Source organism: Lycium barbarum, chromosome 1 (assembly GCF_019175385.1).
Source record: "Lycium barbarum isolate Lr01 chromosome 1, ASM1917538v2, whole genome shotgun sequence".
Lineage (NCBI taxonomy): Eukaryota > Viridiplantae > Streptophyta > Magnoliopsida > Solanales > Solanaceae > Lycium > Lycium barbarum.
This window is the reverse complement of record NC_083337.1, coordinates 168,541,942-168,556,912: the sequence shown is the minus strand read 5'-3', so window position 1 is coordinate 168,556,912 and position 14,971 is coordinate 168,541,942. Positions and strand designations below refer to the sequence as shown.

The 14,971-nt window shown below is 35.4% G+C and overlaps 4 protein-coding genes across 5 annotated transcripts; 2 read left to right on the top strand and 2 right to left on the bottom strand.

The window, feature by feature from the left end:
- Nucleotides 1-755: 755 nt before the first annotated feature.
- LOC132606739 (large ribosomal subunit protein bL17c-like) lies at nt 756-2,564 on the top strand. Its single transcript, XM_060320367.1, has 2 exons — nt 756-1,039; nt 2,049-2,564. The coding sequence occupies exons 1-2, from the start codon at nt 829-831 to the stop codon at nt 2,456-2,458; spliced, it is 621 nt and encodes a 206-aa protein (XP_060176350.1). The 5' UTR covers nt 756-828; the 3' UTR covers nt 2,459-2,564.
- On the bottom strand, nt 2,372-5,799 carry LOC132606730 (reticulon-like protein B1). 2 transcript variants are annotated; one of them, XM_060320355.1, is made up of 6 exons: nt 5,500-5,799; nt 4,834-5,037; nt 3,726-3,906; nt 3,371-3,512; nt 3,211-3,280; nt 2,372-3,077 (listed from the first exon to the last, which is right to left on the bottom strand). In XM_060320355.1, exons 2-6 carry the CDS (start codon nt 5,021-5,023, stop codon nt 2,908-2,910), a joined length of 753 nt encoding a protein of 250 aa, XP_060176338.1. In that variant the 5' UTR covers nt 5,024-5,037; nt 5,500-5,799; the 3' UTR covers nt 2,372-2,907. The 2 variants fall into 2 exon arrangements, with proteins under 2 accessions (XP_060176338.1, XP_060176345.1); XM_060320362.1 differs by having other exon boundaries at nt 5,524-5,799.
- Nucleotides 5,800-6,816: 1,017 nt separating this feature from the next.
- Nucleotides 6,817-11,054, bottom strand: LOC132606723 (cytochrome P450 714C2-like). The gene is made up of 5 exons (XM_060320342.1): nt 10,648-11,054; nt 9,717-9,943; nt 9,120-9,367; nt 8,032-8,389; nt 6,817-7,375 (listed from the first exon to the last, which is right to left on the bottom strand). The coding sequence occupies exons 1-5, from the start codon at nt 10,916-10,918 to the stop codon at nt 6,950-6,952; spliced, it is 1,530 nt and encodes a 509-aa protein (XP_060176325.1). The 5' UTR covers nt 10,919-11,054; the 3' UTR covers nt 6,817-6,949.
- Nucleotides 11,055-13,236: 2,182 nt separating this feature from the next.
- LOC132626570 (GTP-binding nuclear protein Ran-B1-like) lies at nt 13,237-14,746 on the top strand. Its single transcript, XM_060341493.1, has 2 exons — nt 13,237-13,771; nt 14,198-14,746. The coding sequence occupies exons 1-2, from the start codon at nt 13,433-13,435 to the stop codon at nt 14,528-14,530; spliced, it is 672 nt and encodes a 223-aa protein (XP_060197476.1). The 5' UTR covers nt 13,237-13,432; the 3' UTR covers nt 14,531-14,746.
- The last annotated feature ends 225 nt before the right edge of the window (nt 14,747-14,971 follow it).

Sequence of the window (14,971 nt, the reverse complement as noted above, 5' to 3'; positions counted from 1 at the left end):
ATATGTTAGAGGAAGGTAGCAGGTACCCTCGATTAAATGTAAAAAAAATCACAAGGTACCTTATTCGGACAACAATATTTAATCTGTACCCAATATTTTATACTTTTTGCAAGTCTAGCCATTTCGGAACAACTTCAGAGATGTGGTGTCTGAAGTTTCATATGGTTAAAGTTCAGACATTTCTGCCTGTTGTTCAGGCTAAAATGACCAAACTTTAGCCGTATGTTGCATGGATTCATGCAAAATTGCAAAAAATGACCGAATCAACCATATACTTAAGCTATATGTGCTTGAAGTTCAGGCAAAAATATATGACCGTTTGTTTGAAGTTGTTCCGAAGTTGATGGACTTGTAAATTATTATGTAGCACAAAAAGGGCAGTCCGGTGCACTAAACTTCTTGCTATGCGCGGGGTCCGAGGAAGTGGCGGACTACAAGATTCTATTATATGCAGTCTTACCCTGCATTTCTGAAAGATGTTGTTTCCACGGCTCTGACCCATGACCTTAAATGTAGTGCAAGTATAGCTTAAATGATGATCCCAAGATTGGGTACTTCGACCTAATAAAATAGGGGAAGTGGGGCAAAGACAAACTAACCCTGCACTAAGGTGATTCAAGAAAAGAAGTAAAAAGTACCTAAACAATAAAAGAAAAGAATGAGCAAGTCAAAAATGACAGAAGCAAAAGTTAGAGGGGCGGAGGAAACATATAGAGCAGAATGGGGGTACCAAAATTCACTTATCCATTCAGATAAACCCACCACAACTCATACTCCCTCAACATGAGAACATAACCAGAGACCAACAAAGCAACCATAGGAACAGATATGGCTTCTGCAAGCACTTCAGCTTCTACAACATGGAGCATGTCTTGTCTGAAATCTGCACTCCCTTCAATTTCGAACTCTTCACTTAGGTTCTCTTCTGGTACTTCCCCTTCTCGTCTCAAGATTTGCAAACCAAAGTCCAGTTCAAGAATCCTTCAGTCCTTCGTGGGTCTTGCTCCCCTCCATCCTCTCTTGTCCCTTTATTCCCATGGTATGTTTCTGATCACACCCCAATGTCATGAAAATTTAGTATTTGGTTTGGTACAAATATTAGGTGCTACTGTGTGCATAAGTTGTTTTTTAGGTGCATACGCTGCCATTGATGTTGCATTGTCTGTATGTGCTCCCTAACAAAAGTCTGCACTCCCCTGTTGCATTCCAGCTATAGAGGGGTGGATGTACAGTTGACTAGTCGAGTTCATCTGACTAGCATAAATTTATGTGTAAAAATTCACTAAAATTGCAACAAATGGTTGGTTTGAATCCATCTTGTTAAAAGTACATAGGTTCCATGCTAAGAACCTTATAAGTTGAACACCTAGAGTTTAAATCTTGTATCCACCTCTTTGCTATTGACTGGTAATCTGCAATGACGGGGGTTTTACTTTTCTATTCTTTTAAGTTTTACCATTGTATTTGTGGGATGTTTTTCTTAAGCACCTTGTTAATTGCCGTGTATAAGGGTGGCCGAGTTGTGGAAATCCTATGTATAGCGGTTGCTATCACTGTGTAGTAAAGAATTCTTTAATTAGCTCCTATCCATAGTTCAGCTGGTATTGCATTTCTACTGCTAGAGATAAGTAAGGTGCTGGAAAGGAGATGTTTTGGATATTCTTACTGGTGAATCACAACTATTTCCTTCAATTGTCAAGAATAATATAATCCAAATATAGAATCCACCATGTATGACATATATGAACTAGGTAGTGATCCATTGACACAAATGTTTTATGGATTTTCGGTTGGGTAGGATCATGAAACTTGGCTTAATGATGAACTGAATTAGACTAATGGTGTCTCCCCTTCACAACAGTCTCTTGTATCGGTAATTTTAGGTCTAGTATGAAAATGTTCTACCTTTCTATCCCTTATATAGTTTTCTAGATCGTGCCCAATGATGCATAGAGTTTTGAGCACTCATTATCTTTGATCACAGTGATCAAATTTGCATGTGAAATTATGCTGCTTTACCATAAGTACACCTTTAATTTATATTGCAGATTCAACAAGTTTTGAGCACTCATTTACCGTGATCGATAATGGTGGCCGAGTTTTTGCCATGAGACATGGAAGAAAGGTGCCCAAACTGAATAGACCTCCTGACCAGCGACGGGCACTTCTGAGAGGTCTGACAACTCAGCTCCTCAAGCATGGGCGTATAAAGACCACTAAAGCGAGGGCCAGGGCAGTTAGAAAACACGTTGACAAAATGATCACGATGGCAAAGGATGGATCACTTCACAAGAGAAGGCAAGCTCTTGGATTCATCTATGAGAAGCAGATAGTGCACGCATTGTTTGCTGAAGTTCCAGAAAGATATGGGGAGAGGAACGGAGGATACACTAGGATAATAAGAACTCTACCAAGGCGAGGGGACAATGCACCAATGGCGTACATCGAGCTTGTCTAGGACTGAATAATTCATTTTGCAGGTTCTTTTTTTGTTGGTTCTGAATTCTGATGTGATCTAAGAGATTTTGTAAGTTCCACCAGTTATTTCATCCCAATTTCCTGTATGCCATTCAATTTTAATTTGCAATACTACTCTGTTCATGTGGTTGCCTTTGATCTGTTCCAAGCATTTAGTTGTTGACCACTGCATATTATATCAAATCTAGTTGTTTTCATGGAAATTTCCGCAAATTGAACATGATAATTTCAGTGTATAGAAGTGAAACGCAGCCAACAAATGGATGAAAGAGAAGAATAGGAGGGGCTTGGATGGGGGAAAATTAGCCGATATTGCTAGATGAAACTGAGTGTTATAACATTTAGTACTGCTTATGAGACAAAAATGAGTTGAAGGCTGCATCTATTCTTGAAGTGATCAAGCAATATCTGGCTGAGAGAAGATTTGCATCAGTCCTGCTTACTGTCTTTTAAGAAAGGAAGTGGTAGTTTCTGAAGAACCTTCTCATCCACTTGACTATACTGTTTCCTGAGTTCTTTTATAGCCATTTCTCCGTAGGCATCTACTTGATCTTCATGCTTCTCATAGAAATAGGGTACAGTCAACATCATGGCAAATACTGTCCAAAAAATGAAAAATAGGTTAGTTTGGTAAATCACTATTGACCAAACCACTGAATTTCCACATACCAGTGAGGAAATTTAGGCTTGTGCAGCCAACAGAAACAAAATGGAAGTGTAGAGAGAACTTACTGAGGTATACAAGGGTCAGTAAAGTGAACCATCTGCCAACAGTGGAAACAATCCACAAACCAAAAATTGCCTGCAAATGAACATATAATCATATGAACTTGTTGAAGTTGAAATGGACTCTAATAGTAATAACAAAGTTCTGGGTGTGAGAAGGTGGTACATAAAGAAACTTCTTCAAATCATTTCCAGATGCTACTTCCCGGAAGATACCAAATGCACAGGTGAATTGATCCCTCAGTAAGAGAGCCAATTGCATGCACAACTCTTCTGGCAATTCAATCTTTGGTAACTCTATAAAACTCCTGCCAGGAATAAAAGATTATCAATATCCCCTTAAAATAAGTACCTTGGCGGGAACACTCAAGCGAGAAGCATACAGCAAAAGCATGTAATGCAGATCAGGGGTGGAGCCAGCTGGTTGAAACAGGGTTCAACTGAATCCCTTTTGTCGGAAAAATATACTATGCAAATAGGGTAAAAATAAATATTTTGATATATAAAGGAAGTGAACTCACTTGTTGACAAATAAGGAGAGGTTGGACCAAAAGAACAAGAAGGCCAAGGAGACTATGAGAGAATGGCAAATCAAAGTGAGCAAATGATAACCAATACATTCAAAGAGAAACCATATGGCAGTGGCACCAGCAAGCATTCCTCCTGAAATCTGCTTGTTCCTCCATAGTAAAATATCAGCAACTGATCCATTCATTTTCAGCACAAGTTATTAGTTACCTCAAGAATGATCAATAGTAAAAAGTTTTTAACGCCAAATGGTCCCTTGAGATTGGTGACAAGAGTATTTTTGTCCTTGTAATAGTACTCGGGGCACATATGACCCTTTAAGTTTGCAAAATTGAGCACTTTTAGTCCAGCTGACGAAACTTCCAAATGAATCATTTTAAATATCGGAAATGTCTTACGCGTCTTCCGTGTGCCCAATTTTGTTTTCCTCCCCATGGCGGCTTAGTTTTGTTGCTGATACACCTATTCTTTTCTTTTTAATATACGAGTGACACTTATTTGAACTTTTCTGTTTTTCCTATGATCAGTGCTAATTGGAAAAGAAGAAGGATGGATTGGGAAAAAAGAAGTTGCTGTTACTGCCTATTAATTTGTTGTCTTGGAACCTTCTCTTGAGCCGAGGGTCTATCGGAACTAGCCTCCCTACCTCTCAAGGTAGGGATAAGGTCTGCGTACGCTCTACCCTCCCCAGGCCCCACCTAATGGGATTCACTACAAAAAAAAAAAGGGGGGGGGGGGGGGGGGGGGGGGGTAATTTGCGAAGGTTGAAATTTGCAATTCGCATGTAAAAAAACACATTGTTTCTGTTAGTTATAGTACTAGCTTGTCGATGTTTGTCAATTGGACAATTGGGGAAGAAGATCTCTATCAGGATCGTCTCTAGACACGTAAAAGAACACATTATTTCTATTAGTTATAGTACTAGCTAGTCTAGATGTTCGTCAGTTGGACAAAAAGTGCTCATTTTTTTCGCGAACTTAAGAAATGATATACGTTCATAATATAATGATAAGGACAAAAATGTACCTACCTCTTCAAACTTTAAGAGACCATTTATATTAAAAACTGGATAATGCACATGAAGAAGTTGAGAAAACATACATTTGCCACCACCTAAAGCAGTGTGGAGGGGTTTGTTACGGTCAAAGAGGCGAATCTTCTTATTATGGACAGGGCGTTTTAAATCATTATCTGTTGATGATGAAGAAGAAGAACCATTGTCATTATTAAGGGCCTTCTGCTTATTCTCCACTGAAGTTTCACTAACAATTTCCTCCACTGGATTGGACATTATGATCAACTCCCCTGCAAAGCTCAAACTCAAAAAAAGGAACCAATAACAAGAAAAGGAAAAAGTTCACTGGACATGCATGAAAAGATACATGCGCACTGCCAAATCACCTAAAAGATACTCCCTCCATTTCAATTTATGTTAACGTTTTCGGAGTATGAGGGTCAAACTTTTTAACTTTGAGATAGATTTTTCAAGTTTGTAAAAATAAAATTTATATATTTAGAAACTATATAAAAAATACTATAAGTCATGATAATTTATAATTCAAATAATTTAGAAAAAATGTAAAGAAAATTAGGTCAAAGAATCACCTCGAAGCCTCTCTAAATAGTAATAGGTTCACATAAATTGAAACAGAGGGAGTATAAACGTTTCATAAAAGGTGAAATTAAGAACTTGGAAAATATATAAAGCCAGTAACTCCATGATACAGCAGGGAAAATACACTGATAATGTAAAGAAAAAAATTATACCAGGTAAAAAAGGATCATTCTTACTGTGTACGAGGATCTAAGTAAGAATTGGGTCCGTGAGTCTTGCTCGATTTTTCTCCTTAATTTTAATATCTTTCTTGTTTGTTGTGTTGAAGAGTGAGGATTAATGGAGAGATATTTTCCTTCCAGCTTTAATTTGTTGTTGTTCTTTCTCTATCTACTCACAGAGCTATTCAACTCTTCTTGTTTCTAGACTGTTACTGAATCATTCAAAGAGTCCAACGACCTAAGAGCCAATGGGCTAGCTCAAAATCGCACGATAACCATATGTTACCCATATTTTTCGCATAATTCAATGGGGAACTCCCTCTATTTCCTAGTAAATTCAAGTATTTCTATTATATTGAAAAAAATAAGTTTAAGTTATATACACTATTAGTGTAGATAATTTTTACGCTGTCGTATTTACAGGTAATATACTTAATTACAAATTGATATGTAGATATCTTTGAGTGACTTGACAATTATGTGAAAAATTATATTTAGACGACCACCCTCAGGGGGACCCACTCCAGGTATTGTCCGTACAGGGGTACTGCCAGCTCACCCATTTATACCCTTGTTTAACCAGTTGGGGATGCGGGTTCGATCCTCCCTTGGGCTCTGCATGGCCTGGTTAAACGAGGGTATAAATGGTCGAATACTGGGCGACTGAGTACGGACAATACCTGGAGTGGATCCCCCTGAGGTAAGATTAATCAAAATTAACTTACTCGCACCTGATGTTGGATTATATTTCAACTTTCGATAAAATGATGTTAAAGTGTATATTAATTAATCATATGTATGATTAAGTGATAAAAGTTAATATGCAAATCATATCATGTACTTGTTGATTTAGTTAGTACTTATTGATTTAATTAGTGTAAAAAACACCACGTCTAGTTTAAGTCTTTTCCACCTAAGACCCCTTCGAACACTTCGATAAAAAAAAAGTTATTGAAAGTCCTTTATGAAAAGAATTTGTTCGAAAGGTAGATATCAATTTAAACATATAGTTTTTCTTTTTCTGAAAACATGTGAGTTTTGCGTCCGTGGAAGATGGATTTTTTTGTTCAAAAAAGTGGCTCAAGGTACTTAATTCTCCATATTTTTTAAAACTAACTAAAAGCTTGAAATGGAGAGGAGGAAGAGAAAAAGTTCGTAATTAGACATGAAAATATTTGTTTGAAGGTATGTATGCCATTTCAAGAAAGTTAATCCAGAATGGCATTACAATAATCGTCTTTGTTCCTGAGTGTTACTGCGGAAAAATTAATGTAACTTGCATCTATTTATTGTGAACACATAAGAATGTGAACTTATACATAAGACTAAAACTCAATATTCTTTTTCTTTTGCATCAAAAGTTACCGATATAGTTTACATTGCCCGCATTACATAAATAAAAAAAATTGGAAAAGTAGCATCCAAGATCAAATCAATTTGATCACAACTTCCTCAGTGATAGATACACACCATGTCCAGGCTCAATGACCAAATTGAGAGCTGGAGAATGAACATACTTTGGTGAAATAGTGAAAGAAAATTTGGTCAAAATTAAAGAAATGAGTATTTTAAGTTCCACCATAGCCAAATTTTGTCCCAAACACACCCTTGGTCCAACCCCAAAAGGCATGTACACATGTGGAAACTTACATGCACCTCTAATTCCATTTGCAAATCTTTCTGGATTAAATTTGTAAGAATCTGTCCCCCATATTTTTGGATCAGTGTGTAATGTTGTGACCAATGTCCAAATATTGACACCCTTAGGAACATTAATTTCTCCGAATTTCATTTCTTTTAAGGCTTCTCTTGATACCACTGCTACTGGTGGATAAAGACGCAATGATTCGTTAATCACCATTGTTAACTGCAAAATCAAAATTTCATAGTACTAATTAACATGTGTGAAAGAAAAAGAACTGCAAAATCAACATTTCAAAGTACTAATTATCATGTGTTAATTAATAATATTGAGAGTACTTATTTTAACGTTTGGAAAGTTAAGAAAGTCAAGGTTTTGGAATAGGAAGTATGGGATTAATTTCATGGATAGTCATTGAATTGAGTGTCTATTGTAACTGACAGAGTTATAAAATTAATGGCATTATATTGTAACAACTAAAAAAAATCCTCACTCCTATATCCACATAAAATGAAAATAGCCAAAAACTTATCAATTTTGCGAAGAAAATTACAACTAAGTCGCCACATAAGATAAACTTGCCAAATAAGCACTCTTACATCATTCATTACTTAATTATATTTAATTCATATGCGTCTTGATGTGCTTATAGGCAGAGGGGATCGAGAAATTAAGTTTGATAGGTTAAGGTTTTTCTCACTAAATTGATTGTACTTTTAAAATTAATTCTAAATTCAAAATAAAGTACTTATTTATGTCAAAATATTAAATTCAATTGAACTCACAACTAATATCATCAGCCATTGCTTATAAAGTACTTTAATTATATTTTGCAAGAAACCTTTAATCCGACGATCATACGTGAAATTAACTCTAAGTACCTGTTTCATCTGTCGAATCATGTCAGCATCAGGAACTTGGCCCTTACAAATTTGTAACACTTCATCACGAACACGTTGTTGCCAAATTGGATTTGCAGCCAAAAGCATGAGGCACCACGTGGCAGCAACAGCAGTGGTCTCATAACCAGCCAAGTAAATATTTTTGCAGTTATCAACTATGAAACTATCAATTGCATTTTGACTCGGTTTACTCTTTATTGTGGCTCCTTCAAGAATCATTTGCAGTAAATCTTTTTCACTTCTAGGTTTTGTTCTTTCCTTCACTATATTCAAGATCAATGTGTTGATCTCCTTCTCTAATGCCCATGTCTCCCTGTTGTTCTTGCTAGGAATATATCTGTTACATCCAAGAAAGGAGCTTGAGTGAAAGCTATATAAGAGTAACAAAAAATCAATCCATGTTTTTAATTACCAGTTAAATTAGTTCAAATTAAACGGGTTAGATTATGATCCGTTCATTGATTTGACTCAACAGGTCAAATAGTGTAACATTAGCTTTCACATTGGATTATTTTGGGAGGGTTGGGCTATGGAGTACTCAGAATTTTACCCATCTTGGCTCAAGCATATTTTGAATGGATTGGATCATGACCCGGTTTATGTGACGTCTATTACGGAAGGTAGGCCGATGAGGGCCAAAGAGAAAGACTGACAGGTTTCTAGCCGGTCAAGCTTGATGAGAAAGGATGCATATGACACCTTAGGAAAATCCTATAGAAATGGAGAAAAAAAAGTGAAGAGTTAGCATATGCTCGCACGGCAAACATGTCTTTTGGCTCAACGATTGTGTAGTCTTAGGAATAAATTTGTGAGATCTATTTGGCCAAAACGGACAATACGAGTCATAGGGCTGCGACATTTCATTCGCCCAAATTTGACCCAACCGTCCATTTGCAACCTTTAATGCTATAAAAACTGCTCACTAGCCAAATTTTCAACATCTATCACTACATACGTAAATTTGGACTGAACAACTTAAATAGGGTGTGATATGATCATTGAAGATTCTTGTAGCTGACTCAAACTAGAGGCACAATTTTATGTATCAATATAGAGGAAAAATTTACCTCATGCCAGGAATTCCAGTAGACAGGACCCTTTTGGAAGAAACCTCTTGGAGAGCTCTGAGCTTAAAGAAGATTTCTTTTCCTTTGGAAAAATTGCTACCAAAACATGCTTTAGAAATTACATCTCCAGAGAAGCTTCTCATGTCTGGATCAATTTTTATTTCAGCAATCCCACCTTGAACTTCAATTTGTTTATTCCATGAACTCAACAATGTTAATACAGAATCCTGTACTAAATTTATCATACCCTGCACACCCCCCAAAAGGCACAAAAATCAATAACTTTTGTCAACAAATATAGAATCGTCGAATCATCTGCTACAACAGGTTAAATTACGGTTATACTGTAAAATCATTTTACACTATCAGTGCATAAAATTTAAATAGTTAAACAATACATAGAGTTAGAGACAGGGGCGGAGCTACATTTCCGCTTAGTACATTTGGACCAAATTATGTATTTGTGTTCAACATTCATTTGATATGTATAAATAACTTATTCAGAATCCAATAAGGTGCCTTTTAAAGAGTGCAAATCTCATAAACTCAAAATTTTAGCTCCGTGTGGAGAACTTTTTGGAGCTCAGTACTCTTTACCTTAACTTTTTCCATATATAACTCAGGAGCAAGAATCTTTCTTTGATGTGCCCAAAAAGGTCCATTTGAAGTTAAGATCCCATTGCCTAGCAAAGAACCCCTCTCTTTTGCTTGATATGTTGGCTTACCCAAATCCAAGGATGTGCAAGTAGTGATCTCTCTCACCATTTCTGGTTGTGTCACATGCACAATTTGTGTGTTGCCAAGAGAAAACATAAATACATCACCTGTTCATTGCTCACGCACAAAAAAATTAAAAAAATGATAAACAAAAACCAAAGTCCTGATTACAGAACAATTTTTGAAATAGCAGAAAACCAAGAAGGTTGTTGCGTTTTTTTTTTTTTTTTGAGAATATAAGGTTGATTATATTATTAATTAAATAAAAGTGCATTCTCTCTAACCGCTTAAACTTTTAAAGAAAATAGTAAGCACTTATCAGAATTCTTATAGCATAGTGTCACCTTTACATGTCGTCGCAGGTAACCTGGCTATTTTCACGATTATAAATTTCACATTTTAACGAGGTTTTATCTGTAAATGCCTTTTGGATGTATATAACTTAAATTCATTTTAACATACTATCAACCTGAACAGAAGTTGGGTTAAGTCTCCCACTACCTATTAGTATAAAAAAGGATTGTTACGTGCTTAGCTCATGAAAAAAGAATCAGATCGCACGTGTTTAGTGTGTTGTAGACATCATTAACTAAATAAATCATGCTTGCTTTGACAAATTAAGCTTTTAAATGAAGTGATCACATAAGTTGACAATATTAGAGCAAATATAGATACTGAATTTAATTAAGTCCCAACACCATCTATTATCAGAAAGAAACTTTACATGATCGGCTTCTGAATAAGAATTAAACCCGCAAGTGAGAGTTTGTAGAAGACATAATTTTAATATAATAACAGAATTTTAACATACCATATTGTCTCTGCCATTGATCAAAGAAGGGAAGGAGAGTTGCTCCACAGTTATGGGAGACAACTACATCTCCATTAGAGGCAACTTTTGCAGCCGCCTCACGTGATTTTTTAATCTCCAAAATGTTCCCAAGAAGAAATTTTGGCTGTGGCCCAATTATTCCTTGCTTTCGAAGAGCTGATTGGAGCCTTCTTGGCTTTGTTACAAGTGAACTGTAAAGATGAAAAAATGAACAAAATACACACAGTACTAATGCTATTGAAAACAACATTTTTGGATATGGTTCAATCAATTATCTTGTTCTTCTTTTTTGTTTTGTTGTGTGTTAGTTGTGTTTTGGAGGATTATGTATGGGCTGGTTATTTGCTTTTTATTTTGGTCAGAAAGCTCTTTATATAGTTAAAGGTTGGAATGGGAAATATATGCCAGTAGCCAAACGTCATAGACTAGGAGGGGAAATTGGATGGCGCTTCTAGTACCATAGCTGAGTCAAAGTTTTATTCCATGAGGACATGATGCATAAGTTTCCATCGATAAGTGATAAATTCGTATATGAATACATATTGATTTATTATAGTTGAGTGATAATTTTATGTAAAATAATAAAAGACACATAATATGCATTTATTACTTTAGGACATGCGACAAATATTTTCATCTGGAAATCCTTGAATGATAAAATTAGTGCTCCATACTTTCTATTGTCGATGATGATCGATTATACTCACTTGTCAACCTTGGAAAACTTTATCCTTCATCAGTTTTTGAATGGAAGTCAATAGTGTATATTACCTGTCTGCCCTTATTGTCTAAAAAATCTGGCATAATCAATAGATTAAATGACGTTGTCTTAAGTTTTTAGGTAAATAAATACTAGAAAAAAAGATTGGAGAATACCCACTTAGCGTGTCAAATTTTGAACCAAGTTAGTTTTCCACTTTAACTAACTTACACTGCATAGTGGTGCTCTTACGCTTAATAACCAATATTGTTATGCACCCGTATAATCAGGACTTTAATTTTCAGCAAGTCCATCAAGTAGGCACTCAAACATAACTTAAGCTAAACTAATATGAGCTTATAGACTATATATTTTTCTCAAAATTTTCATTGAGACACTATGTGATTTGCTAATAATAATTTGATTATTCTTTAATACACTTTTTTTTTTTTTTGGAAAAATATTTTCATTCACAACTAAACCCTGAAAAAATATTTTTCAAATGAATATCATCCACGATAAAATATGTCTGCGTAAATTGTTTTCATAGAAAATGACTTTCGCTGGATCAAACATCAGATTTTGTTTCTTCGGTAGACAAATATTCGAGGTGGACCGTGAGAATTGAGACATTTTCTTATCTCTTACATCTTTTGACTTTTTTTCCTACATTCCTTGACTTATTATTGCAACTTCGGACTACAAAAAGAATTCAGCCTAATTATTGCGTCCCCCTCAATTAAAAGAATTGATAGTGCGTTAGAGCATTATAACACAATTAGCCAGTTAAGCCTGCACAAGTAGCAGATTGCATCAGTAATAAGTCACTAAGTAGAACTAACCAATGACCTTTTATTTTTGGTTAAAAAAAAAAAGTCGAAATACAAGGTGGAATTAATATGGTGGGGTTTCATCTAAAGTGGAGAAAAAGAAAGAAGTCACTAAATACAGTGCGCATTAACCATCAAAAATTAATGTTGCCTTTAATCGGTTTTTATGAAAAAATATTTTTAGAGAGCAACAGTTTGTGTTTAATTAATTAAATTACATTTCGCTGATAAAGTTCCAAAAGTGCCCGTACTTTTTGAGTTTATGAAATACAGTTTCTGCTATTATTTAAAAATATTTATTCAAAAAAAAAAATCTGACGCCTCAAATCTCTAAAATAGGTAGTTATGACTCCTTCGTCCTTAGAAACATGGCCAAAAAGTTTACTTCCTTTTGTCTTGTGAAAGCTTATGTTTGATTTTTGAAACAAATGACTATATCAAAGCCACTAATACCGAGACATTTATGAAGAATTTAACTCTGTTGGCCATTGGTGATCTAGTCTAGCTAGTAACTCAAGAGGTGTTTTTTTTCCTTCGGAATCACCATGTTGGTGCGGTACGGTTGGTTTGAGGCTCAACTTTGTATCAAACTTAAATTTTGGCTGGTCGAAGTAAATGCGGATTCAGAATTTAAATTTTATGAATTCAATTTTCAAGTGTCTTAAAATCAGAGTTTGTAATATATTTTTTAAATTATGAGTTCAAATTTACTATTTATATATCACTACAATGTTAAAGATTTTTTACACATAAATATATAATTTGGTGTCGAGAACATCTCAACATTGGATTAGGATAAATTTAGAACTGCCATGGCATCGGCCTTTGTGTCCAAGTGTTTATCGTTGCAATACCGATTGATATTGTACAAATAAGAATTTATTTTGAACCAATTGTTATTTCTTTACAGATTAGGAGAAATTAGCGAATATATAGGTGAGTATATCATTACCGTTAATATACCTTTATTTACTAGCAATAGGCTATCAACTTTTTTCTAATTAATTTTCTTTTCTGCTTTTTTATTTTTCTCCTCTTCAAAATTTCCCGTCTTCCTCGGACTCTATAATAATCCGAATACACAAAATTAATTTGCCTTTAAGTTAAGCTAACTTGGCTTCAAGTTAAAGCTATTTGCCCAATATATAAAGCCCACCTTGGCGATTTACTTGATTAATACAAAAACCATAGCCCTCCCTCTCTTGATTAATTTGCTGCGTCTTTTTTCTTCCATATGGCTCTACAAAACCAACAAATTGTAGATTATCCAAGCTTCAAGCTTGTAATCGTTGGCGATGGTGGTACTGGAAAAACAACTTTTGTCAAAAGGCATCTCACTGGTGAATTCGAGAAAAAATACGAACCAACTATTGGTGTTGAGGTTCATCCATTAGACTTCTTCACAAATCTTGGGAAAATTCGTTTTAATTGTTGGGATACAGCAGGACAAGAAAAGTTTGGAGGTCTTCGTGATGGTTATTACATTCAAGGTCAATGTGCAATTATCATGTTTGATGTTACGGCTCGTTCGACCTACAAGAATGTTCCTACGTGGCATCGAGATCTTTCAAGGGTAATGTTGGTGCTTATTTGCGTTTTATTAATATTAAAGTGCATTATATCTTGTCATGTAATTAGTGGCTATAAGTTGACAAGAAAGTGATCATTATTTCTTAGCTTGGTGTAACTCATGTCATGATCCACGTACAATTAATTATCCCCCACCAATCCATGTTCTGCAATAATATCATCCTACTACTTTGCTATTTAATCTATTTATATGAAAGAATTCTAGCCCTAAAAATACTCAATATTTATTCCTTGTGTTGACGTATGAGAAGTATGAGAAGTGTGGAAGAATATTGTAGTGCGCATGGAAAAGGTAAGGTCGGTGTAGTGAAATAAGAGAGTTGGGAATCCGTGCCTCAACCTAAATTTTATTTATTTATTTTTGTTCATTTTATTTTTCAACAGTAATGTATTGTATTCTCACCAACAGGTTTGTAAAAACATCCCTGTTGTTCTTTGCGGAAACAAAGTTGATGTTAGGAACAGGCAGGTTAAGGCGAGGCAAGTTACTTTCCACAGGAAGAAGAATTTGCAATATTATGAGATCTCGGCGAAGAGTAATTATAATTTTGAGAAGCCATTTTTGTACCTTGCTAGAAAGCTTGCTGGGGAATATAATCTTCAATTTGTGGAGTCGCCTGCACTTGCTCCACCAGAAGTACAGATTGATTTAGCTGCACAGAAATTGCATGAACAAGAGCTTTTGCTAGTCGCTACTCAGCCGCTTCCAGATGACGATGATGATCTAGCCGCCTTTGAATAGAAAGGATAGCTGATCAGAGGCGGGCTAGGATTTTGAGTTTATGGTGCACCTTTTTTATGTTCCTAGTTTTTAGTCTTTTGAGGATTTGTTTGATGCTTCCTAGTACTATTGTGAGGCCGTGCATGGTTTATTAGGTTAGATAAGTGTTGTGTTCGCGGATCAGTTTATCCATGTTGCACCTTTTATATATATATATATATATATTCCTAGTTTTTAGTCTTTGACGTTTGAAGATTTGTTTGCTGCTTCCTAGTACGTAGTAGTATTATATTGTAAGGCAGTGCATGATATATATTAGGCTAGATGAAGCGTTCCTGATGTAAGTGCATGTTTTTCGAAGCACTAAAACAGCTAAATCGGTGCACAAAACATTCCGTGTTAGCAGGATTCAGAGAAGGGCCGCACCCAAAGGGTGTGATGTAGATAGCCCCGTGACTTATA